At 33.8% G+C, this 25,288-nt stretch overlaps 2 protein-coding genes across 8 annotated transcripts; one reads left to right on the top strand and one right to left on the bottom strand.

Annotated features, from left to right (window-relative positions):
• The first annotated feature begins 519 nt into the window (after positions 1–519).
• LOC109808563 (O-fucosyltransferase 29) lies at positions 520–5,687 on the top strand. Its single transcript, XM_020371607.3, has 8 exons — positions 520–1,164; positions 2,809–2,885; positions 3,213–3,301; positions 3,398–3,587; positions 3,766–3,947; positions 4,320–4,422; positions 4,585–4,913; positions 5,030–5,687. The coding sequence occupies exons 1-8, from the start codon at positions 852–854 to the stop codon at positions 5,322–5,324; spliced, it is 1,578 nt and encodes a 525-aa protein (XP_020227196.1). The 5' UTR covers positions 520–851; the 3' UTR covers positions 5,325–5,687.
• A 365-nt stretch (positions 5,688–6,052) lies between these two features.
• On the bottom strand, positions 6,053–19,042 carry LOC109807841 (protein SWOLLEN 1). Of its 7 annotated transcripts, none has more exons than XM_020370504.3 (16): positions 18,887–19,042; positions 18,673–18,767; positions 15,046–16,823; positions 14,072–14,941; positions 12,694–13,067; positions 12,020–12,492; positions 11,598–11,650; positions 11,401–11,508; positions 9,531–11,296; positions 9,218–9,326; positions 8,805–8,985; positions 7,828–7,892; positions 7,619–7,734; positions 6,692–7,543; positions 6,428–6,524; positions 6,053–6,335 (listed from the first exon to the last, which is right to left on the bottom strand). In XM_020370504.3, exons 3-16 carry the CDS (start codon positions 16,811–16,813, stop codon positions 6,319–6,321), a joined length of 6,849 nt encoding a protein of 2,282 aa, XP_020226093.1. In that variant the 5' UTR covers positions 16,814–16,823; positions 18,673–18,767; positions 18,887–19,042; the 3' UTR covers positions 6,053–6,318. The 7 variants fall into 7 exon arrangements, with proteins under 7 accessions (XP_020226093.1, XP_020226092.1, XP_020226097.1 ...); XM_020370503.3 differs by having other exon boundaries at positions 18,700–18,767; XM_020370508.3 differs by having other exon boundaries at positions 11,452–11,508; positions 18,700–18,767.
• Positions 19,043–25,288: the final 6,246 nt, after the last annotated feature.

Raw genomic sequence — 25,288 nt, 5'->3', positions numbered from 1 at the left:
GCATGTTGCTAAGGAAGCTAAATATTAGTCGTGTATGATTTGGAGGAGAATTTGAGTTGCTGCATTTGGACATGATTCAACTTAATTTATTTTATCCATGAGTTGTTTCAAACTATAAAAGAAGTCTACCCTATGTGTATTAATTGGCATTACTTACCAAATTACAAGTACAGTTCGCTGATGCATGTGGTGACAATTGTTGTTAAAATACAATTGCAAAGACGTAAAAAAAGGTAATATTGCAAGCACCACTGCAGTAGCAAACTGCAATTTCAAACAGGGATATTACAATATTAATGATTCATGATTGATACAACTAGAAGAGTGGTCTCAACGGATCCAGAGTTTAAGGAAAAATAAAGTTAAACACATGAATGGCTAAAATAAAATTTCACATCACAGGTGTCAAAATCCAACGGTTCAGTGTTGTTAAACTGCACCCTACCGTTCTGCCACAACCTCAGACAACCCGAATCCGTAATTCACGTAAATTCATTTTCTGTCACTCTCTTTTTCACGCTGTCGTTAACTCATAAAACCAGGTCACGACATTATTTCTTCCCCTACTCATCACATCTAATAACCGAATCTAAGGTAAACTACAGCAATCTAAAGCAAATCACAAATAAAATTAAAGAGAAAAAAAAGAAAGAAATTGAAACATTTTGAGTTAGGGAAAAGGAAAGGAACCTGGAAGAAAGGTTTTGTGCTGAAAAGAGGGTCGAGTATCGTTGTCCCTCGGTTCACATTTCAGAATTGTGAAAAACCCTAAATCAGGGTTCCAGCACATTGGGTCGATTCTGAGAGTGGAAAGCGTCTCGGGATGAGGAAGCGGGGGTGAGGAAATCGGAATGGGTGTGTGGTTGTGGACCAACGTGGCTGTGTTGCAGCTTAACGGCAAACACAAAGACGTGTGTTGGAGATCCACCGCTGCAACAACGGCCAAGTCCGTGCCTTGGTCGGTGATTTGCGGGGTAATGCTATTCGGGCTGGGCCTCATTTCCCTCTTGACGGGCCACGTGGCCTCTCATCTCGAATGGTACTCTCACCGACGCTCTCTCTACTCCGCACTGGATGGAAGTGATCGTGCGCCTATTGATATTTGGAAATCGCAGTATTCTAAATACTACTATGGATGCAAAGAGAGGGGGCGTCGTTTTGGTCGTAAGTGAAGCCTTCTCACTTGCTGCTGTCTCTTGCTGTTTTTCAACTTTTGTGTCATCTAGACTGCATGTCTTTTTATGTCATGCAGCTGCTGCTGCTGCTGAATCAAGCTTTATAACCTGATGCCAGTTTTGGAAAATTTTAAGTTGAGAATTGAGAGTGTTGCGGCTTTCCATCTTGCCATGTTTGTAATTGTAATTACTCTTTTGAGCCCGGATAATCTTCTTCATAAACACTTGTGGAGGTAAAAAAATAGAAAGGAAAGATGAAATCAACTTCTTCCTAATGTAAAACTTATGCATGAGTTAAAAATGGGTTTTTGGAGAACTTAATATGAGAGGACTTCTGAAAGTTAGCTTGTGCATAAGTTAATTTTGGCTTTTGGAGAAAATAATTTCATATGTTCTTCCTATTTTCTTCTTCTATATGTGTTTTTGGAGAAGTTTACCCAGATAGACTTTTACTTTATTGTTGAAATTCTTTGCTGCTTTGAGTTATGTGTTATGATCTTTCAGTGATATCCTTCATGATAGCTAATGTCTTTGCATGCTTTTGAACTTGGCTTTTTTGATAAATTTTTCCATAAGCACCTCAAAGTGAAAAAACAAATAAAATGAAAAAATGAAAAAAGTTAAAGTTAAAATTTGCTTTTACACAAGTTAAAAAACATATTTTGAAGATACTAATATGGGAGAACTTATACAAATTAGCTCATCCATAAGCTAATTTTAGTTCTGGAGAAATTTATTTAATTTTTGCTTCTTATTTTCTTCTTCTAAAAGTATTCTTGGAAAAAATTATCCAAACATGCCCTTTTATGGTACTAGAAGTTAACTTGTGGGTTTCTTAGTATACAATTATTTTATTTTTTACTTCATTCTCTAGTTTTCTCAGCAGAACCCTTTGGTGTTTTACTATAGTTCACTACCCCTGTGCTCTTACTGCAAAATAATAGGTTTAGATTTGTAACAGTAGAAGTGACTCTACTTTATCGGTTATAGGCTAGCATTTTATGGATTGAAAAAACTCAAGTCTCACATCAACTAGAGATAAAAAAAAAATAATAATGTATATAAGTAGGAGCAACCCTTACTTTACAAGACTATTTTGTAGGATTTAGTTAGGCTAAAACCCATATTGGGTGAAATGAGAAAATTTCAAATCTTATATCAACTAATAATAATGTTAAAATAGAATATATAAGTGGGAAACAACTCTCACTTCACAAGTTACATAAGATTGAATTAGGTTCAAATTTAAATTCTAAGATTATGCATGGTGTTTTGCTGCTTTTGTGTATGGCACAGTTTGATGGATATCCAATTCTTCCATATTATATTACTTGTAGCAGCTGAATGTCTTTCAAAACTTTGGATGATTTGCACTCTATTTAACTCAGCATGCTAAAACATCTTCCTGATATTTTAAACACATGTATTATATGTAAGTGCAAGGAGTACTATCCTTATGCATTGAATTTTTAATGTGTCTCGAAAACACATTTCTCTTTAAGCTATACGTATGCTAAAAACCTCGAGTGGTGCAATCCAGGTTGTAAGATGTGTCTATATGATGCTTTATTAAGCTGAACTAAATTTTTCTACATGTCACTTTTTATCTTATTTTGGTTATTGGATTATATAGCTGCTGTACGTGAGCGCAAGTCCAATGGATACTTGCTAATTGCAACAAGCGGAGGACTGAACCAACAAAGAACTGGGGTAAGTAGGACATAAGTTTTATGATATGTAATATTTTCATTGCAAGAATCTTCTGTAATATCTTCCGGTCACTGGTTTGATACCTACACCTTTATGGATGGAAAATATTAGTGTTCGGTGGTCCTGGTTGTTCTCCCATTTATTAAAATAATTAACAAGATGGGAACTGTTTTCTTTTAACTCATTGGTTCTGTTTCAGTTGTTTTCAGAGAATATGGGCCACAGCTTCTTTATGTATCCATAAATCATGATGATAATTTCCCTCTATCATTTTTCAATAAAATTAATAGATTCTTATGGAAATGACAATCATGTTTTTGCCTCCAGATAACAGATGCCGTTGTTGTTGCAAGAATTCTTAATGCTACCCTAGTTGTACCTGAATTGGATCATTATTCTTTTTGGAAGGATGACAGGTAATCTATAGATCCTATCATAAATCATTATTCAGATTACAGTTGACAAAATCAAGTTAACAGTTTAACTTTTAATAAAATGTTGTTTGAATACAGTGACTTTTCCAATATTTTCGATGTGAATTGGTTCATTACTTATCTCGCAAAAGATATTACTATTGTTAAAAGAGTTCCTGATAAGATCATGCGGTCAATGGAGAAACCCCCTTATACAATGCGTGTCCCGAGAAAATCAGAACCTGAATATTATCTTGATCAAGTTTTGCCGATACTTTTGAGAAGACGGGTAATGCCATGTTTTATGATTGATACATGTATGAAATTTCTTAATTATTTTGCTGGAAAATGTTTTGATTCTGTAAACGACTACTATGATGAAACATTAGTCATTGCTTAATGTCAATTTGGACAATTCCCTCATAACTTCTGCTGTGGTAGTCACTGACTTTTCAAATATTTTGTAGGTTTTGCAATTGACAAAATTTGACTATAGACTTGCAAATAATCTTGATGATGAGCTGCAAAAGTTACGTTGCCGTGTTAATTATCATGCCTTGAGATTTACTAAACCTATTCGAGAACTTGGTCAAAGACTTGTAATGAGAATGCGAAAGATGGCAAGCCGTTTTATAGCAGTCCATTTGAGGTTTGCTCAATGAACCTGATGTGTAAAGCTCTAATTCAACTTCCATCTAAAGCTAAATGGTGTGGGTTGGCCATCCAATCCCTTCACTTCTGTAGATCTTAGAACTGGTTTTCTCTTGTTTGCTCTCTCACATTCACATATATGATATCCAATCTTATCCCTTTTAATATTGACTCATCAATCTGGTTGATTTGGCTTTCCCATTTTCACAACTCCTTTCTGATTTTCTAAAATTGGTTGTATTTGCATTGAACAATTTGAAAATATCAACTCTCCAACACAATTTAATAATAGCAACATGGCAGGTTTTAACTATGGCCATTGCATACATAAAATTTTAAGGATCTTATAATTCATAATGATTCATGGCAGGTTTGAGCCAGATATGCTGGCATTTTCAGGTTGTTATTTTGGTGGGGGTGAAAAAGAAAGACACGAGCTTGGTGAAATCAGGAAAAGGTGGACAACATTGCCTGTAAGTATGCAATCCTGACTTCTAACGGCAAAATCTTATCGTACTGACAAAATGACAAGTTGATGACATTCTGTCCTTTTCTAGCTTGTGCTGAATTCCCAAAGTAGTTAAAACTAGTCATTTCTTTACTGATATGTGAGCCATTACCTTGTGGTAATACAGGATTTGAGCCCTGATGGAGAGCGAAAGCGTGGGAAATGTCCTCTTACTCCTCATGAGGTGGGTTTGATGCTGCGTGCACTTGGTTTTACAAATGACACATACCTCTATGTTGCATCAGGAGAAATATATGGTGGGGATGAGACCATGCAGCCTCTCAAAGATCTTTTCCCCAACATTTATACAAAGGAAATGCTTGCTCAAGAAGAGCTGAAACCTTTTCTTCCATTCTCTTCCCGCCTTGCTGCTATTGACTACATCGTTTGTGATGAAAGTAATGTATTTGTCACTAACAACAACGGTAACATGGCCAAAATCCTTGCTGGTCGTAGGTAAGGAGAATACATGATGCCACCCTCTTATTCTTCCTTTATGTTTCAAAAGACAAATACAAATAAAACGTTATTCTTATGTTTTGGCTTTTCATATCAACTTTTATATGAAACAGGAGGTATATGGGTCACAAAAGAACTATCAGACCAAATGCAAAGAAGCTTAGCGCATTGTTCATGTCAAGGCATGAGATGGAATGGGATACATTTGCTAGCAAGGTTAAAGCGTGCCAAAGAGGATTCATGGGAGAGCCAGATGAGATGAGACCTGGACGAGGAGAGTTTCATGAATATCCAAGCACGTGTGTGTGTGAGAAACCATTTATAGATGATCTGAGCCAAGATGGAATCCGTCCCCCTAAACTTGCAGCCTACAACGTGACCACGAAAGCATACTCTGCAATGAACTGAGGAAATGAAGAAAGTGTTGTACTACGAAAGCGAAATTGGAGAAGGGCCAGCACGTGATAAAATTGAGTAACTTTGGACCGGTGTCATTAATTGGAGGAAGAAATAAATTATTATTAATGGCAAGAAATGCTCTACGGCAATGCCTCCATTTTAACGTCTGATTTGGCTACTATCAAGTTAGTGCTAATTTAATTAGCTACGGCCATGATGAATGGCTCAATTCAGATCCATGTATAGGGTTAAACGTGAGAAACATCAACGCTTTGCAAATGTTGATAATAGATATGTTTGGATTAGAATCAGTTGAACACTTGTAGGTAATTTGATTTTGCAATTTCTTCCCCAGTTCCATATTCTAACTTATTTCCGTCCATTTAATAAATTGCCTGATGACCTTCCCCACAGATGACCTAATATTGACAATTTTGCTATAAGCTTATAATGAAAGTTGATGAACAGATTCACACATAATACATGATTCGTCAATTATAAATGTTAACAGTTGGGCCGTTTTAAATTTCCAAATCTAATATCACTTGGTTTTAACCCTTAATGAATTTCATTATAAAAGAAAAAAATCATACTATACTAATACTGCTGCCGCTGTTATTAATATTATTATTAGAAGTTTAGCACTACAAATTTTAGCAACCTAAACTTGCTGCAGAGAAGTATGCCAAAGGACAAAATGGAAGTGGAACTGGGGATGGGTAAAAGTCGATATCCAATGAGGAACATGACGCTAACATTTGATCATATCGACAAACCTTTGTATAAACATGTCAACATGGATAAATTCCATATACAGCCTACAGGATTAAATTAAATCATATTGTAAACAAGATAAAATCAATATTGACATCTACTGGGGGACTAGTCTCTGCCTAAACCGAAGGAAACAAGAATTTCCACTCCTATGTTCCCTATTATAAATATACATGTCTATGTCGAATGTGGTGGTCTTTCAACTGAACCGCACATTGCAACTCCTCGTTCAACCTTGGTTATTACCTGTTGCAATCATAAAGTACAAGCATAAATATAGATTCACAAGGTTAACAAAAGCAGGCGACTCACTCGAAGAATTATATATATATTCTCACCCCTAGTAGTATTCCGATTCTGGCTTTTGTGACCCTTTTCATGTGAAGCAGAAGGAATCTTTGAGATAATTAAAGAGCTCTGCAATCCTTCTAATAGCTGCCAACCCAAAGTCAACCCCATCAGACTCAACAGAAGACAACGGTGCAAAAAATACATTTTTTACAGGTCAGACAGTGGAAATGGCTTATTAAACTTGAGACAAGAAAATAAAATAAGACGCAACCTATAAAATCAATTTCAGTTAACAGCAGGTATGTTCTTACTCTTGATGTTGGCTGGATCCTGCGATTGGATCTACGAGGCTCAGTGATTTCAGATGTTGATTTCACTGGATTTTCATTAAAAGCTTTTTCCTCGTCAATCTTACCCAAACCTCCACCAGCAGGCGCAAGTTTTCCTTTACTTGCCCTTGATGTTGATGTCTTTTTAGTGGGATGAGAATCAGTTGAAGACGCAACTGATGAATACAAGATTGGTCCGCCCCCAGCTCCAGTGTTTCCAGAATAAGATGCTCTTTCCACCTGATGTTCACTCCTAAAATGACTTGAAGAATCCTTGATCCTTTCAGCACGACTTGTCAGATCATTAGTACGAGAGTTTGATAAAGGGTTTTCTTTAGGTGGGATCACTCTACCCAAAACACTTTGCGGCTTTCCAGACTTAAAGGAGGGCCTGGAGTCAGCTCCTAATTTCTCCTTGGTCTCATTTTTGGAACTAATTTTCCACCCACGTGATCCAGTACCGTGAGGTATCAAGAAATTTGCAAGCTTAACTGAATCATTTCCATCCTTGATCTTACTTGTCCCATCTTCAACATAGTGCTTGCTTACTTCCATGAATTTCCTTTTCTTTGCAGGTTTAGGAACACCAAAAATCACTCTTGATCCTTCTTTTTGAAGACCAGTCCGAGCCATTCTTTGTGCATCAGATTTATTTTCGTTCTTGCTGTTCTTACCAATATTGAACACTTTATCATTTTCACTCAAGTCAAGTAACCTCAACTCGCCAGGATTTGCTGTCTCCACAACATCAGAACCTTTTGGAATCTTGTCTTTCCCTTTTACTTCTACTGCAGGATTACCCAACTTAGGTCGCTTTTCACGAGGTGTATCACCCTGCATGCAAAACTTACGAGTCAGTACAGGCATGCATCAAGTTAAACCATCAGGAAGAGGTTGCAAACAAAGTACCTCATGGGTAAAACTTTCAATTGCTCCAACCTTGGGAGACTCGATCCATTTCCCATCCTTCCAAACAAGGGATGGACGTAGATGCCAATCTCTGACAACTGATGTTTCTCCACTAACTGCGGTAAACCAATTACATTATATGTTTCCAGGAGGCTCTATACAATTGTAAGCACAATATAAATTAATGTTTAATCAAATAACGTACATACCTGGGAAGTGAACAGTTAATGTCTTATCTTTCTTATTCTTATCTGTCAAAACTCCTTCCTGCCAGCTGATAACATAAACCATCAAATGTGAGATGACTTCCACAGGAAAATATAGGTGTATTGTATACAGCTATGGTCCCGTTTGGATAGCTGAGGTGATATTTTGATTTTAACTTATAAGAGAAACTCAATTCGTTCTACCTTCGTATTTTCTTCTCCACAAGTGTTCATAGAAAATAAAATAATAAAAAAACAAAAAAAAAACAGGGCATATATAGGAAATACAAATTAGAAATACAAATTAAAAGTGCTGCAGCTTAACGAAATTTCAATAATAAAAACATGATCCTTCAGAGCCAAACACCAAGATTTTGCAGCTTTGATTTTTCTTTTAGACAAAAGCTAATATTAGGATGAGTTGAATCTGTAAGACCTTGAGTATCTCTTTCTCCTGAAGGAACCAAATGTGTATTTAAAGATGCTATTTATTGGTATTATCTGAAAAACATTCCTCAAAATGGTGGGTGCTATACTATTACTATTTATCAAAGACTATAATCAAGAACAATTATGCCTGTGCTTTCAGCGTGATGAATCCTATCAGTGCAACAAAACTCACTCCCTTTTGCAAATTTCTTGATATGCATCTTAACTATAATTGATGAAGACAGAAATTTTCTAGTATCAACAATCAAACCTTTCGATACTAGATACACATTAACTCAATAGTCAATACAATTATTAAAAAATACATCTAGTTACTTCATTTATGTCAAAAAGAAAGGAACCAATTTACATCCCCTGTATCCATGGGCATGGATTGGTGCCAAACAAATAAAACCTTAAAAATTGAAATAGAAAATTTCACAGGAAAATACCCCCTAAAACATGTTATATATTATATAAAGTATAAATATATATTAAAAACATCAAATTCAATTCCAGAATCATCACTAGAATAGTGGAGATAACCATACCTTTCTTGTATCCACGCATCAACCCTATCCCCAACAGACCAAGTATAATCTACTAAAGCTGCCCTCCGTCTCTTCTTTGTTCCTTCATTATGCAAACCAGTAAGAGTACGAGCAGTACGTATTCTGGGAGGTTTGTCATCTTGACCATCAAGTGAAACCCATTCCTTCAAAGGCCCTGTACCTGGAAACAACAATTTTTTCATGATTAATTTTCCAAGAAATATCACTGCAGAGTTATATGATCCAACCTAACAGCTTTTTCTTTCGAATGTCCAATTCTAATTTTCTCAAATATATACACTATAGCCCACCATTGGCTCTTGTAAATAGAAAAAGAATTGAAAAACAAATTCATGTAGTTTGTCTCACAGGTCAAGTAGTTAAGGTATTTTATTCTCAAAAGCTTGACCAACCTTCATCGTCTACAAGCACAGTGTAGCACACATAAGCTTTACCATCCTTCAAACTTATTATATTGGCCGTGTACCATGCTGCTTTAAATCCTTCTCCATCTTTGAAAACCTGATGATACATATGATTGATTCAGATAGCCAGGAAAAGATGTAATTTAAAATCAGATCCATATCGAAAAGAATGCATCTAATTTTAATTACAAACTATGACCTAATCATCACAAAGATTGTATGATCACAGTGAAAGCAAATGGCCATTAGTATGGATACTCTAATCAAATCAACTAAAGAAAGCATAACCTAAGAGAACTACCTCTACAAGTGAGCCCTCCTTGAAGTTATTTCCCTCCACATTTTCAGGCCCATTACCAGCTGTGAAAGCAGCCTTTATTTCAGTCTCAGATTCAGGAAGCACATCAATGGGATTGACTAAATCAGAAACTCTACGGCCCTTTGGTCCTTTTGAACTCTTTTCACTGGTGTTAATAATAGGAGAAATGGCATCAATGGACCTCATAAGGTCCTGAGGTATCTCACTATGCATTGTATGAAAAGGCAACTTCTCACTTGCAGCAGTCTTCTTCCCCTTTTCATGAGATGAATTATCTCTATTACATATATGAGAACTTTCCAGTCTGTCTCCAACATTGTCAACATTCACCAGACCACTGGTCACGTCTTTCAACAATCCAACTTGCTGAGAGGACTCTTGGGCTACATTCCAACAACCCCCTGGACCAGCTTCTACCAGGTCATTTAATTCCAAAGGATCTCCCATAGTAACAATCTTTCCAGCCTGGGATACAGCTTCTGCTGCCAGCTCAGCAGCCTTCAGAATAGCATCCATATTTTCAGCTCGTTTTCTGGCAGCTGAAGCGGCTTCCATTCTCCTCCTTGAAGCCTCCTTTGCAGCTCCAATAATAGAACTAGAGCTATTGGTTCCAATAGTACCCCTCAAGATGGACGCAGGGGTTGCTTTTCCCAAGTTACTCACAACCCCTGAATGAGAAATTTGACAAGACTTATCATAACCAGATGAAACTAATGCTTCATCAGCCATCAATTTTGCATGCAAAGCAGCATTTGAAGCAACATTGGCAGCAGCAGCTGCTGCCTTTGCAACAGCAGCAGCAGCTGCAACTGCAACTGCTGCAGAAGCCAATTTGGCCTCGATATCTGACACCAATCCAGAATTTTTTTGCTTATCCAACTGTTTCCATATCTCCAGGCTGTGATTCACAGCAGCAGCAGAAAGAGCAGAAGCTTCCTCTGCATTTACCCTTGCCTCCTTAATTTTCATAAGAGACTCATCTGACAGAATCCTCTTCTCAACATTCCAGTCACTTTTGAGGTGATCAGCAAGAGATAGAGGAGTTACAGGCAGAACTGATATGGGAACACTCCCAACAGGGGTTGCAGTGGCAACAGTAGATATATGGCTGCTTACAACAGGAGTAGGTACTAGTTGAGACTGCAAATGCACAGCCTTTTGGCCAAGATCCTCAGATACCATGGCTTTTTTTCTTTTTTTGGGCTTTGGATCTGAAGAATGCTGAGCATTCGATGCCATCAGGTTGTTTGTATCAAGCACAGGGGAAGTTGCTATAAATACACTTTGTAGGCCTGCACTAGAAGCTGGAAGACCAGGAACAGCATTCTTCATGCTAGAGGAAGGAGGTACAGAAGATACTTTGACCGAACTGAACTGAAAGGTATCTGTGAGAGGTGATGCAGAAGGATGGGGATTATTGTTATCAGGAGCAGGAGTCCATGCTCCACGAAGGGGGGTTTGGGATAACCAAGATGTGTTATGTCCAAGAAAGTTTCTGAGAGGTGTGGTTTGATACGGATGCAAAGAAGCAAGTGCCTGTGAATAATCCATAACAGAACCTCTAGCAAAGGCACTAGATTGAAGGGGATCACAGGAAGGAGTTGGTAGGCTCCAAAGGGGGGATGAAAGGGGTACTAAAGGGTTTGCAACTGTTGGAGTAGCCTTGCTGCCGGCTAGGCCAAGAGGTGAAGAGATACCTTTTCCTTGAAGTGCATTTTGCTTAACTGTGACATCAGTGGTTCTGGAACCTGCAGATCTCAATTCTCAATAGTTACACAATAAAATTAAAGAACAAATTAAAAATTAAATATATATGTCTATACATATAAAGGTATAAATATATATAGGATACCAGATTTTGATTGCAGAGGTGTTTCTGGGTCAATAGGATAAGACTTTTTACCATGCTGCCTTTCCATGCAAGAAGACCATGCATTCTGCCAAATGCTCCTTCCACCATCTGAAAATATAATGAAACTCAATACTTTGTTACAAACAAATAAGAGTAAAGAGCATGCAAAGGGAACATGATTCGGGAAAAAAAAAAACCTGGGCCCCCAAAAGCTGATATCATATATGCCTCATCAGGTACCGTGCCTTGACTGCAGCAACATCAATCAATAAGAAAAACAATTGTCACTATTGATTATCATAATGGAAAGTATAGAACATATCAAGCTGCCTAAACAGATAATTATCTCACAAAGATACACCAGTCTCTTGCTTTAAGATGGTATATTGATTGAACAAGCATAAAATAGGTCTAAGGTTCAACACATCAATTAAATCTGAAATCCTTACAATAAAACTGGATACCCATTTTGTAATTAACCATTGGGGAGAGTCAGATAAGAAAAAAGTGTGGTGGGGAATGGATGAAAAAACACGATTGATAAGCACACGCGTACATCACATCTATGTAGAATCCAAAGCAATGAACAAAGTATAATATAGCTAATATTTGAACTCACATCAAAGCCCCATAGACAAATATCTGTGCACGCAATTGTACTTGCTGAATATCCATGAAAGGTTGTTGAAACAGAACAGCTGGAGAAGCTGAAGAGTTTAAATCTGGAAGGCTAGATGTTGAAGTGTTTAAGATAGCAAATGGTTTTGTACCGATAGAATCAACATGCCCATACTGTTGCACTTCATTTGATTGCATCACCTGGAAACCAGGTGATGGGCTCAAAGACACACTAGTTGATCTATCACCTCTTTCTGACTGTCTTCCTGGAGTTTTTCCTTTATTTCCTTTTCTAGAAGATTCCTTTCCAGCTGACTTATTATAGGCTCGCCTAGTTTTGCGTTCAGGTGTACCTTGAGAAACACTGTGTGCTATAACACCATCAGATATTTGTGGACTCCCAAGGGGGATATTTCCTGCAACTTTGGTTTTGGGAGTACCTAGCGCAGAAGTCAATGAAGATTCCTCTACAACCTTTAATAACAAGAGTAGGAGAATCAAGAATAAAATGAGTGCATTGGATCACTTCAAAATCAAAATTTGGAATATATCTTATAATGAATCTTTAAAGAAACACCCCCCTTCAGAAGGGAAACCAATCATGATGTAAACAATACAGAGAATAGCATTCAGATAAAAGTGCCTTTAGAGATTATGAACTGCAACAAGAATTACCGTTGAAGCTTTGTTGGCTGCAGTAACAGGAGCTTGTTGCCTCTTTTTGCTAGAATTTGTTCTTTTCGTGGTCTTTTCTGAAACATCTTTTTTAGACAAATTCATCACAGGATTTACCTCAGGAGCTAAGCTTCTCTCACCTTTAGATGCATCATTCCCCTTAGGATCATGATCAGTAGACGTGTTCAATGCATCCTTATTTATGTACTCAGAAACTAGATGAGCAGAAGCCTTAACTTGATTCACATCCTTTTCAGTTTCAGGATTGCTTCCAAATATAACAGAGGCACCACAAGTATTTTCGGCAGGATTGGTGGGATTGGTTCCAGTTTCATGCAACTCAGAGCAAGAATCAGGAACGGAAGATTTGGAACCTTCATTTGCAAATAAATTGTCACCAACAAAACTAATTAATCTTCTAATAAGTGCGGAAACATTTGAATAAATGTTAAACAGCAGGAGATGCATGTTTTAATTATAAAGCAAATAAGATGTTATTTGCATATATTCCATTTAACAGTCCTACAAACATAAGGATTGGGCAACTCTAAAACAAGACAGGATAAAGTGTTAAAAATTACAAAACATTTTCCAATATTCAACTGAAGTTCACCACAACCTTTGTTGTGCAAAGGACACTGCCAGCAGAAACAAGAACATGGCAGATCCAATGTAAATTTAAAAAGAAGACAAGTGACAAGGAAGATGACTGCCATCATATGCAATAAGCAGAGACCATCAGTAAGAGGGGCAAACACATGACAACACCTATGGGGAAACAGTCGTCCTATAAGCAAAACTTGAATATTAGAGCAATTATCAAAGCAGAAATTCAGTCCACAATGAAGACAAAGGTACAATCATAATTTTCATCCTAGATATACTGCATAGGCTTCCCTTACTCCAGACATTAATGCATGGTGCAGTAAAAATCTCCCATAGACACATGACAATTAAGTAACCTACAAAGTTTAGAATTAGTTTGACACTAAGAAATCACAGCCACTATTTGAATGGTCAAGCATTCCTCAACCACAGAACATAGATAATTTTTTGAAAAAAACCCTCATTAAGAGTACAAAACACTTCGATAAATAATGAGACATTTGTGACATTATATTTCATGAAAGGATACACAATGACAATGCTTTCCTTAAAGTTACATAATGTATAAACAGAATAGTTAACAATGAGAACATATGCAAAAATTAATAAAATCATTCAGTTAGAGGAAAGTAAAGAAATTAGCATAATTGGTGTCATATACATAATATTTTCCCGTGCTACAGAATGGACACATAAACGTAATACAACAATTAATAAATAACAGAATTTGAAAGGAAACCCAAAAATGGTCAAATACTAAATTAAAGAATACCTGATATTTTTGAGGATGACTTGTCATTGTTCTCTTGTATTGCCTCTTTGTCATCCTTGGTAAAAGAAACTGCAACTTCATCCCCAGGTTTCTCTATTGATTCACACAGAACTGCAGCCACACCAACCTCTTTTGTGCACTCCTGATCAACCTTATCACCCAGTGTTTCTTGAGGTTTACCCATCTTTTCAGAAGCAGTAGTCACACAACTGCTTACTGTGTCACACAACAATTGTCTAGATGTATCAGAAAAATCTTGTTTTTCAGTTCCAGTAACAGGACAAGGAGCAGTTTCCTGTTCAGAAGACCTAACAGGAAGAGTCGTAGTTGCTTCATTGGCTATTTTAGCTTCAGAACAACCTTCATTGGCTATTTTAGCTTCAGTGCTTGCTACATTGGCTATTTTAGCTTCAGAGCTTGCTTCATTGCCTATTATAGCTTCAGAACTTGCATCATTGCCTATTTTAGCTGCAGAGCTTGCTTCGTTGCGTATTTTAACTTCCGAGTTTGCTTCATTGGCTATTTTAGCTTCCGAGCTTGCTTCATTGGCTATTTTAGCTTCCGAGCTTGCTTCATTGGCTATTTTAGCTTCAGAGCTTGATTCATTGGCTATTTTAGCTTCAGAGCTTGCTTCAATGACTATTTTAGCTTCACAGGTAGCTTCATTGGCTATTTTAGCTTCACAGCTTGCTTCATTGGCTATTTCAGATACAGAGTTTTCATTTTCATCAATGGAAGCAGACCCAACAAACACCACTCTTTGTTCATAGTGATCTGTAACTTCATGTGTGGACACAGCTTTGCTAGGAGGTGGAACATCAACCATTTCACGGGATGTTAAACTAATATTTTCTGATAGATATTGTGAAGCTGAAAAATAAAATGAAAAGAAACCATGTAGTTAAACCTTATAATGACTTAGATTCTATTCTTAGGATAAATCAACTTTATTTTCTTAACTACTTCTAGTATACCTGAATTATTGAAAGGCTTGATGTCAAATGATACTGTGGAAGTTGCCAACTTGGTTTCCATGCAACCTGCACTAAAAGATGATGAACTAACTCCTGTATCAACGAGATGGGATTGGTCAACATCACGATGCACTAGGCTAGAATCAGAAGTGGCCACTTTATTATCATGATCCGTAGCAGAAACATTTTGACAGCAGTTTTGATGGTCACCATGCTTGTCAGGTTCATTGTTTTCAGATACTTGAGTCGCCTCACCCGAAATACAAGATTTTTTAGAAGCCACTGCACCTGAACTAGAAAAATCTCCTGCTTTACTATCATTATTTCCTTTACTAACAGTAGAAGTGTCATTAGACCCCACAGCAAACACAGATGCCTCTGACTTACTTAATAAAACCTTTGTGTCCATCTGGTTACCAATGTTCAATAACTCCTTTTCCTTAGAAACGCTGGTTTCACTATATGTCTTCTCAACGGTACCCACATTCTGCTGAAAATTAGGACATGTACTACACTCGGATTTGCTGACCCCAACTATATGCCCCTCAGAACTGGAATCATCTTTAATTTCAACCATTGGTGAGTCACTTGTATTTGGTGCAGATTGATTATCCACAGTTATACCTTCCTTTGCATTGCCCCAAGACAAATCTCTGAAATGTGCATCTTGATTGCATCTTTCTGCATTATGGAAGTCAGAAATACCATCAGATACCATGCTCAAGGAGCCCTCTAAAATACTTCCAGAAGTCTCAAGGCCTTCAACTACATTGCCACTTTCCAATGTTTCTTCCATGGGAATCGAATAAAGAGGTTTATCTGAATGATGCGCTTCACCAGCAGCTGCATATACATCCAAAGTTTGAGTGTCCACATATGAATCCTTGTTAATCACAGAAGAATCCAAATCTTGCTCATTTTGTATTTGTAAAGAACTTTTCTCATTTTGAACGTTTAAGATACCACAAGTGGAAGAGATATTTTGTACAGAAGTTGCAGTAATACTAGTCTTCACCCCTGAAGCAGTCAAATCCTCTTGAGTTTTTTCTTCAACAGAACCATCAGCCACAGTCTCAACTTTTCCTTGATTTGTATCATTACTTTTGCCATCAGTGAAGAGAATTCCCCTAGTCATGGGCAAGCCAACATTTCCAAGCATATCATGTGGCTGTAGATTACTTAAACTTCCATCAATGGATAGTTCTTCTTGGGAAACTCCAGCCAGTGACTGCTCCCTTTCTACATCCCTTAATCCAGCCAAGTTTTCATGGATATAATCTGGTGGCTGTAAATCAGTAACATTATCTTTAAAATCATTTCTATCGTCAGGTTTTGGATCGGGCTCCATTTGCTTAGCTAAGCATGCCAGTTCATCACAGGCATCAGATTCCTGTATAACAGTTTCTCTAGGGATAAATTCCTCCTGTCCAACAGATTTTAATAGCATTTCAACAGATTCTGAGGAAGTGGCCTCAGACCAAACATTATTATGCCTTGATATAGAGCAAGATTCAGCTGCAGTTGAATTGAACTCTATGCCACTACTCCCCCGGGAGTATGCGTCAATCCACTGGTTATCTTCGTTACTTTCAATACCAAGGAAAACTTCAGTTTCAACCAAACTATCAAATCTTAAATTCCCTTGAAGGCTTTCATCAAAATCAAACTTAGGGAGAGCGTATGGCCTTAATACTGGGGGAAATTTTGTGCTCCCTTCACCAGGTAAATGGAGATTCTGGCTTTGAAAATCATTGTCATCATAATCCATGGATGTATCCCTAAAACAAATAAGCATTTTAGAATAAGAGCAATAAGTCAAATAACTAGGAAACTGTGCTCAAGTTTGATATACAAATATTCATAAACTGGACATGCATGCACATACAGACAATTTCACAAGCAGATGTGCATGCATAAGATTCACAACACATAGTGGCATAGCCATCTGTTTGTGGCTACATGGGTAAAGCGATGGTATGATGTTTTTCTTAAAAATGCTAGATTAATAATGTTAATGTTAATAGTTTTAAAACTATGTACCATAACCAAAAAATTCAATATTCAAAGTTTAAGGGGAAAAGTTCATCATTCATATCTGCCTATGTTATGTAAAAAATAAAGTACAGGTCTTAAAAACTTAACCAAATAAGGGGAAAAAAGATAGTTACTGCTAAAAAGGACATCAATGTCAATTACAAAAAAGAGCAATTATGTCAAGGGTCAACTACTAGAGAAAAAGAGAAGTGTTTTCTTGTCATTTCTAATATAAAAAAAAAATTAGGAAAGTTGCAATTTGAGCATGAGAAACCCAACTGCACATGACCTATGCAAAATAAAAACAGAGGAAAAAATGCTTCTTCAAGAAGCTTCTACTAAAACAGAGCGAAACAGCCACAGTGGCACAGGAGTAAATACTAGAAATGGGACTTTGGTTCTGGCTGGATGCACAATAGGTTATTTTATCTGGATCTAGTGGCTAAGCAGACCTTTGTCCAACCAGATCTAATCCAGAAACTTCAATAGTAACTGCTTATTGTCCATCACCCATGTCTCTGAAGTGCCAAAATTGATGTGCACCCCACCATTATACCACAACACTCTGTCACAAGCATCTGGGAGCCGGAAAACTCCACTCATCTTGCCCACTCCAATAATTATTGATTAATTAGGAACAACCACTCCACACGAAGCATGTAACATATAGCCTCAATTTACCCAAAGCAGAAAACAAGTTGGTCATTAAACACTTGGAAATTACAAAATTTAAAACATCAAGTCAATTCAAGAATTACGTAAAATATAACCAAAGCTCATATTCATAATGAAAAATAACCTGTCACCATGGATTAATATTTATGAATCTATCTAATCTACAATTAATACACTTAGAAAGTCACTAGACATAGCGAGGAGGGGAGCAGTGGCAATCAGCTTAAAGTCTTGGGTTTTATACACAGTAGTGACTGGGAATGTTGTTTTGAAAAGTATAATGTGGCAAAAAAGGCACACATGATAAATACAATTAATTGAAGGCATCCACATGATTTACACGCATTCAGTACACAGATAGGTTAACACAATCATCACGCAGTAAGAAAGCTTCTTCTTCATAGTCCATAGTGCCACAGCAACACTGTATACATTGTGAGATTTTTTAAATTAAATCATTCACAAATGACTTGTATAACTAACTTTCACACATTTTTAGCAGCCAAAATATAGTAAACAAAGGAGAACTAAAAAAAAACTGTTTCGTAACCAATATCATATTTTTCATTGAAAAGACACCAGGTTTAACAATAGATACAATAGATACAGGATGACCACTTTACTGGTGGCATGATCAGTTAACACTTTCACACACAGCACCAACCTTCCCAATGAACAGCGCAAAGCAACCGTACTCCATAACACACATCCTTAAAAATAACTTTCAAAGTAATTTACTGAATTGACCACCTTGTTAGTTGAATTAAAATCAGTCGCATTACAATTCTTCTCGGTACCACCAATTAAATTAGCCACACCCAATCAGAACCAAAAATAAAACTTACCACTAAAAGCAAAGAAAACCTAATCAAAAAAAAAAAACCTATTTCACAAAAAAAAGTTGGACATGAACAGTACCAGAAGAAGAAAGTCTAAAAACGCTACCTCCCTCCATTCGGCGAGGAAATCCAGCCCCTGTGATCTCACCTATTCGCCAATCGTACAGTCATCTACTGCATCAATCGATTCATGCACTGTCAGTGTAACCTCAATCAAGTGAATAAACTTCAAAAAGAAAAAGCGTAGAACACCGACAAGGTCGACGAAACCTCGCCGGAAGGCAGAGACTCACCGGTGAGTGCGAGGTCCGGCGGATCGAATTAGGGTTCCGGCGATGAAAGAGATATACGGGAAGATAGAGAGAGTAGTGAGAGAAAGGCTGAAACGACCCTAACACGCGAAGTGTGTGACTCTTTCGCAGCCGATTTTTTATTTTTTATTTTTCTTTTCTTTTCCTTTCTTATATTCTTCCCTGAGCATTCAATTTTAATAATATTTTATACAGCAACTAGTAACTATATATTACTATCGATTTGTCATTATCAGCTGTCTATTATTACTTCCATTTATTTAATTTTTTATTAAGAATTATCATTAATTTAATTATCAAAAATGGCATATACTGATTAAAAAAATTACTTAAAAAAGAGCAGAAAATATGTAAGAGACATGTTAAAGTCAAAGTAGACACAGCCTTTTCTTTAATTTTTATAAATAAATGTTAATTCTTGTGAGTTTCAAACAACTCATTTATGAAAGCTAAATTATATCTTTATTTATTAGTAATGTTAAATTTGCAGTTTTTTATATCTATTTTTAATTTTATAATCTTAATTTCTGAATTTTATAAATTTTGTAATTTTTTTTTAATATTCATTCATTTATGGTTAAAGTTATTATATTAATTTGATATTAAATAAATAACATAATAATTAATATTTAAATTAAATTTTATTATCAATTCTCATTTTTATTTCATAAAAGTGATAAATTCAAATTAAAAAAATTGATAAAAATGAGAATAAATTAATTTCAATATTAATCAATCCATCATTTATCAATGTTAGATCATGATTAATATTACAATGATTAATAGGTGAATATTTAATAAATGAAAAAATTATAAATTTTATAAAATTAAGGAATTAAAAATAAATAAATAAAAATTATGAACTTAACATTATAAAAAATCAAATGTATAATTAAACTAATTAAAAAATATAAAATGTTATCAACATATCCCATATTAACTTCTTACAAGTTATTTTTCATTAAAAATATTATTATTTCTGAGCAAATGCCCTAATCTAACACATTAAAAAAGGCCCAAAACAGGTGGCAAAAGTGGAATGGTGGCTAGTAGTATATAGTTAAGAAAATCCGCATCCAATATTTTTATTTAGTATCGTAAATATTGGTATTATTTTATTTCATAAAATAAACATATTTATTATTGTTGTTATTTAATAAAAATATAATAGGTTCAATTGTTTTTATCCCTCAAGTATTGAAATTGTGCAATTTTGATTCCAAAGTTTTAATTGGGTAAATTTAGTCTATAAAAGATTATAATTATACGATTTTGATCCTTTAATTTTTAATTGAATAATTTTAGTTCCTCGAATATCATAATTGTGCGATTTTAGTTTCTCTCATTAAAAGTTTAATATTTTTAATATATATATATAAATAATTTAAAATTATACAATTATTTATCTATTCAAATTAATGTATATTATAATTTTCGTTATTATATTAAATAATATATATTTATTATTACTAGATAAATAAAATTTATATATTATTATTTTTATAATATTACTGATAAATTAATATCAATAATATTATTAGTATATTTATAGATAAACTAATAATTTGATAAATATAACTTATTATATATGAATATACTTTTATAAAAATATAAGTATATTAATTAGAAATATATATCTCATATATTTATATTTTTATAAAAGTATATTAATATATACCTAGCTATATTTATCAAATTATTAGTTTATCTATAAATATACTAAAAATATTATTGATATTAATTTATCAGTAATATTAAAATACTAATAATATACAAATTTTATTTATTTAGTAATAATAAATATATATCATTTGATATATTAATAAAAAATTATAATATATGTTAACTTAAATAAGAAAACAATTGTATAATTTTAAAATATTATATATATATATATATATAATTATAAAATTATTAAATTTTTAATGAAAAAGACTAAAATCGTACAATTATAATATTTGAGATACCAAAATTTTTCAATTAAAAATTAATGGACTAAAATCTCACAATTATAATCTTTTAAGAATTAAAATTACTCCATTAAAATCTTGAGATCAAAATTGTACAAGTGTTATACTTGAGGTATCAAAAGCACAATTAAGCCAATATAATATGATTATGACACTTCAAGTAAGTCGAGTAAATGCCTTTACTAGAGTTAAATATATTTTAATTTAAAATAAATAAGTTTTTAAATTTAAAATCAATTTTTTCAATTTTTATAGTTTAAAAAAAATATTTTAATTTCTCATACTACTAGTGGTATAATTGATTGTGACATATAAGATAGTGAATTTTATATAGTATTTTCACTAACAATAAAAATGCAAATGATTTTATGCAACAATATTTCATGAATTTATTAATAATATTTAATTAAAGGGGCCAAAAAAAATTTCTAATTATAAAAATTAAAAAAATAATAATAATAATTTTAAATTTGAGGAATTAAAAATAAATTTATCTTATGGTTGTGAGATTTAACTTTATTTAAACCTTCGATAACTTATGGGATATGAATTTTGAGGATCAAGATCTTTGAGCTTATCACTTTAGAAATTAAGGTGAACTTATATATATTGTTTAATTATTCAACTTGATCATATTAATTTATATTAAATATTTTAAAATTTAAAATAAAAAAATTCTAAGAATAACATTTTTAGTCAAAGGTAAATAATGTACAATTTTATTATTTTAAGAATTTTGATCTTGCAAAAGATTTTTTGTTAAGAGTAAATAATGTGTAAACCATCACCTATGTCATTTAAAATGATAAAAAAAATCATACTCATAAATATTTATAGATAAATAACAACTTATAAATAATTAATTAAATAGGTACCCACCTATTATTACACTTTCAAAATATTAAAAATATTTTTACTTTTTTAAATAAATCAATTTAATTTATTTTATTTTTACTATAAATATATATGTCATAATTATTTATTTTTAGTATAAATATATGTTGCATAATTATTTTAATCTAAATATATGATTTGCAATTTATTTATTTTTATTTTTATCTTATTTCTTTATTGTTATTTAAAAAATTTATATTTCAATAAATATTTATGATATCAATGGATGTACGCAAATATATAAAAATAATAGTAAATAAAATTCATGGATACCCAAAATAAATGGGATACGTGATAAGAAGGTACTAATTGCACTTATTCCACTACACTATCGTCCTTAATTGTTACTATCACTATCATTATTATCGTCCTCATTACCACATGACATGAACAATAGTGATGACACTAGGCATGGCAATCTAACTCGCCCCCGTGGGTACCTACCCGAACCCGCCCCGATTTGGATGGGAAAAACCTGTGTTTATCGGGTTCGGGTTCGGGTTTTTTCCGATTAATAAAATCGGGGGCGGGGGTGGGGATGTTAATACCCACCCCGCCCCCGCCCCCGCCCCGTTCCCGCCCCAGTTAATAATATAATTAAAAAATTATTTGTATATATATATAAACCAAAATTATAAATATTTATATGCAAAATTTTATATTGTTTTACTTTTCTTTTATTTTTTTTAAATTGTTCGTATTTATTTAAAATAAAAAAAGAAAAAAAAAATAGGGGCGAGGGCGGGGGCGGGACGGGGAAACCCAAACCCTAGCCGAGGGCGGGGATGGGGACCCATATTTTATCCCCGACAAGGATCGAGGACGGGAGCGGGGGCAAGGGCAGGGTACGTAAAACCCGCCCAGTTGCCATGCCTAGATGACACTGAAAGTAACAAAGATGACGATAATGACAATTGTGATGACGACAACATTAATAGTGGTGACAGTGACGATAACAATGATAGTTTGTACAAAGGGTGTTCATAGGTCAAGTTGGTTCGAGTTTAGATGAAAATTCAATATTTTTTTTTTGGTTCGAGTTTAGATGAAAATTCAATGAATCACTTAAATTTAATTGTTTTAGATTGGTTTGAATTTCATAAAAAAAAATCTTAACCCGAACCAAACCAATCCAATATTAATTGAGTAATCAAATATCTAATGAATTTTAAAAAATAAAAAATGTTAAAGTAAATAGATTTTCCAACATTAATTAAATTGATATATTGTTAAGAATTAACTAAATTGATAGATTTGTAATATAGTTCTTCTTGGTTTCTTTACGTATTTGGAAAAAAAAAATGAAAAATCTACATACTATAACATTAAAATGTCTTCAAAATAATACATACATATTAATTGTTAACCTAATAAAAAAACATAAAAAAAAAATATAAATTCATTAGTTTGGTTCGAATTTTAAATGTGTAAATTTGATACCTAAACTAATTAAATTGATTTGGTTCAGATTAACGGGTTTGTCGGATTGATCTGATCTGATGAACATCCTTAATTTATATATTATTTGTTTTTGAACGAAAATATTTTCGAGAATCAAAATTTTTTAAAAAGCTATTCTTGCACATTATTTACTTCTGACCAAAAATATGTTAAGATGTTAAAAGAATGAAAAATCCAAATATAAATTAATCTAAAACGTTAAATACTTAAATGGTGGATACAAGACTCATTTTACTTTCTAAAGTGATAAGTTAACGTTAAAGGATTTCAATCCAAGTTTTTACCAGATAGTTTGATAGGACAATCTCTTCGAATATGATTAATTAATTCAATATTTATATTTTTGTATATAAAATAAAATAACCATTAGCTGACACTTTTACTTAAATTCGTGATCAATATTATATAATTTTATCATGCTATCAATCTTTTTGTTTCTTTTATTGTCCTTAAATATACAAATATGTAAATAGTTAGACAATTATTAAATTTAAAATCCAATTTTTTAAACTTTTATGCTTCAATCGATGATATTATTTTGTAGGAGAGAGAGGAAAATTAATGAAGGATGAAATACTTGGAGGTTGTGGGAAGATCATTAAATATAAATTCATCAAAGGCTACGACCTCAAATTCACCTAAGGAAACAATAATGACTTAAGAAAAATTTCATTTTGAAAGAGGAGTCTATGTTAGAAGTTCATTTAAGTGAATTAATTAGACAATTTTCAAGCTAATCCTTTCTACCAATAATTTGCTTAGGTAGATGAAGTGTGACTTGAGCATATTTGCTCTAAAGAAAAATATTTTTTTTGCCCTAAAATTGCTAAAACTAAGGGGAAAAGTGCTTAAATGAATTCTTCAATTTGAACAATTTTTATTTGGTTGAAATTTGCTTAATCAAATCAAAAGAACTTTAGCAGGTGAAATGATTTGGGGATTAGATTTCTTCATGGTGAAGTACCATGATTTGCTTAAGCAAATGAACAATGGCTTAAGCAAATTTGACTCAAATTAGTTTTTCTCTTATGAAAAGTCAAAACTTATACAAAGGTTTTTTTTTTTTAAGTTTGGCTCTCTCTATGCTTTCTCTACTGAATCATCTTTGAAGCCTTATATCTCTTATTGAAAAATCATTCTTATTGAAAAATATTGAATGATTTCTACCATTCCAAAACTAAACAATGGTGATTCCAATTTAGTTTTTTGACACTTTGTGTAATTTGTGAGTCAACTCTCATGGAAATGAATGGATAACTCTTTTTCTTTTAGGATTAAATATAACTCATGACACTTTAATGTAACATTTGATTATTATGTGTGTGTGTGTATTGGGGTTTCATGGGTAAATTTTCAAAAAATAATTTTCATTTAAAGATCCCATGAGTGAAATAACCCCTTTCCCATAAACTACACACTACTAAGAACGACACTAAAAGTATAGGATTTTTACCTTTTGGAATGTGCTTTAAGAATTTTCATTGAAAATTCTTTGTTTTGAGGAAGGAACAACAATCCTTTGATCATCAAGCACCAAAAGCATGGTACCTCTACTAAATTCACACAAGCAACATTGGAACTAAGTTTAGTGCTATGGGATACAAACAAATTCTCACATTATTAAATCACGAGGAGAAATAAAGATTTATAAAGCACGTATGATTTCCATTGGTATGTGAGCCTTTGAGAGATGACCAAAAGCAAAACCATTAGAGTTTAGATCCAAAGTAAATAATATCATACCAATGTGGAGACGTGTGTGTGAACCTTGGATGTCCAACATTGGTATCAAAGTCGATGGTTTCAACTAGGTGACTGACTCAAAGTCTCAAATGAGTATTTGATAATGGGATCTGATGGACCCAAGTGTGGGATCCCATGTGTCAAAAGTCTTCATGACGATGTGAAGGTCAACAACATGTCCCGTTGATGTGAGCTAATAGCAATGCAAGTATCTAGAGCTGACAAGTATGACTAAAGCTTTAATGATAGACCATTGAATACTCATAGATAGAAAAAGGATTTTTGTTGAAGGGAAGGTTAAATCATGATCTTTTGT

This window comes from Cajanus cajan, chromosome 5 (assembly GCF_000230855.2).
Source record: "Cajanus cajan strain Asha chromosome 5, NIPB_CcT2T_4, whole genome shotgun sequence".
NCBI classification, from domain to species: Eukaryota; Viridiplantae; Streptophyta; class Magnoliopsida; order Fabales; family Fabaceae; genus Cajanus; species Cajanus cajan.
The sequence above is the reverse complement of the archived record's forward strand: the minus strand, read 5'-3'. Positions and strand labels throughout refer to the sequence as shown.

Excerpts from the sequence above, each read along its gene's own strand:
- LOC109808563 (XM_020371607.3), top strand. The coding sequence starts at position 852 with ATGGGTGTGTGGTTGTGGACCAACGTGGCTGTGTTGCAGCTTAACGGC. Across the intron at positions 3,302-3,397 it reads TCTTTTTGGAAGGATGACAG|TGACTTTTCCAATATTTTCG; the intron begins GTAATCTATAGA and ends GTTTGAATACAG. Across the intron at positions 3,588-3,765 it reads CGATACTTTTGAGAAGACGG|GTTTTGCAATTGACAAAATT; the intron begins GTAATGCCATGT and ends AATATTTTGTAG.
- LOC109807841 (XM_020370504.3), bottom strand. The coding sequence starts at position 16,813 with ATGGATTATGATGACAATGATTTTCAAAGCCAGAATCTCCATTTACCT. Across the intron at positions 7,735-7,827 it reads ATTAACTGTTCACTTCCCAG|TTAGTGGAGAAACATCAGTT; the intron begins GTATGTACGTTA and ends GGTTTACCGCAG. Across the intron at positions 7,544-7,618 it reads TTGAAAGTTTTACCCATGAG|GGTGATACACCTCGTGAAAA; the intron begins GTACTTTGTTTG and ends TTTTGCATGCAG.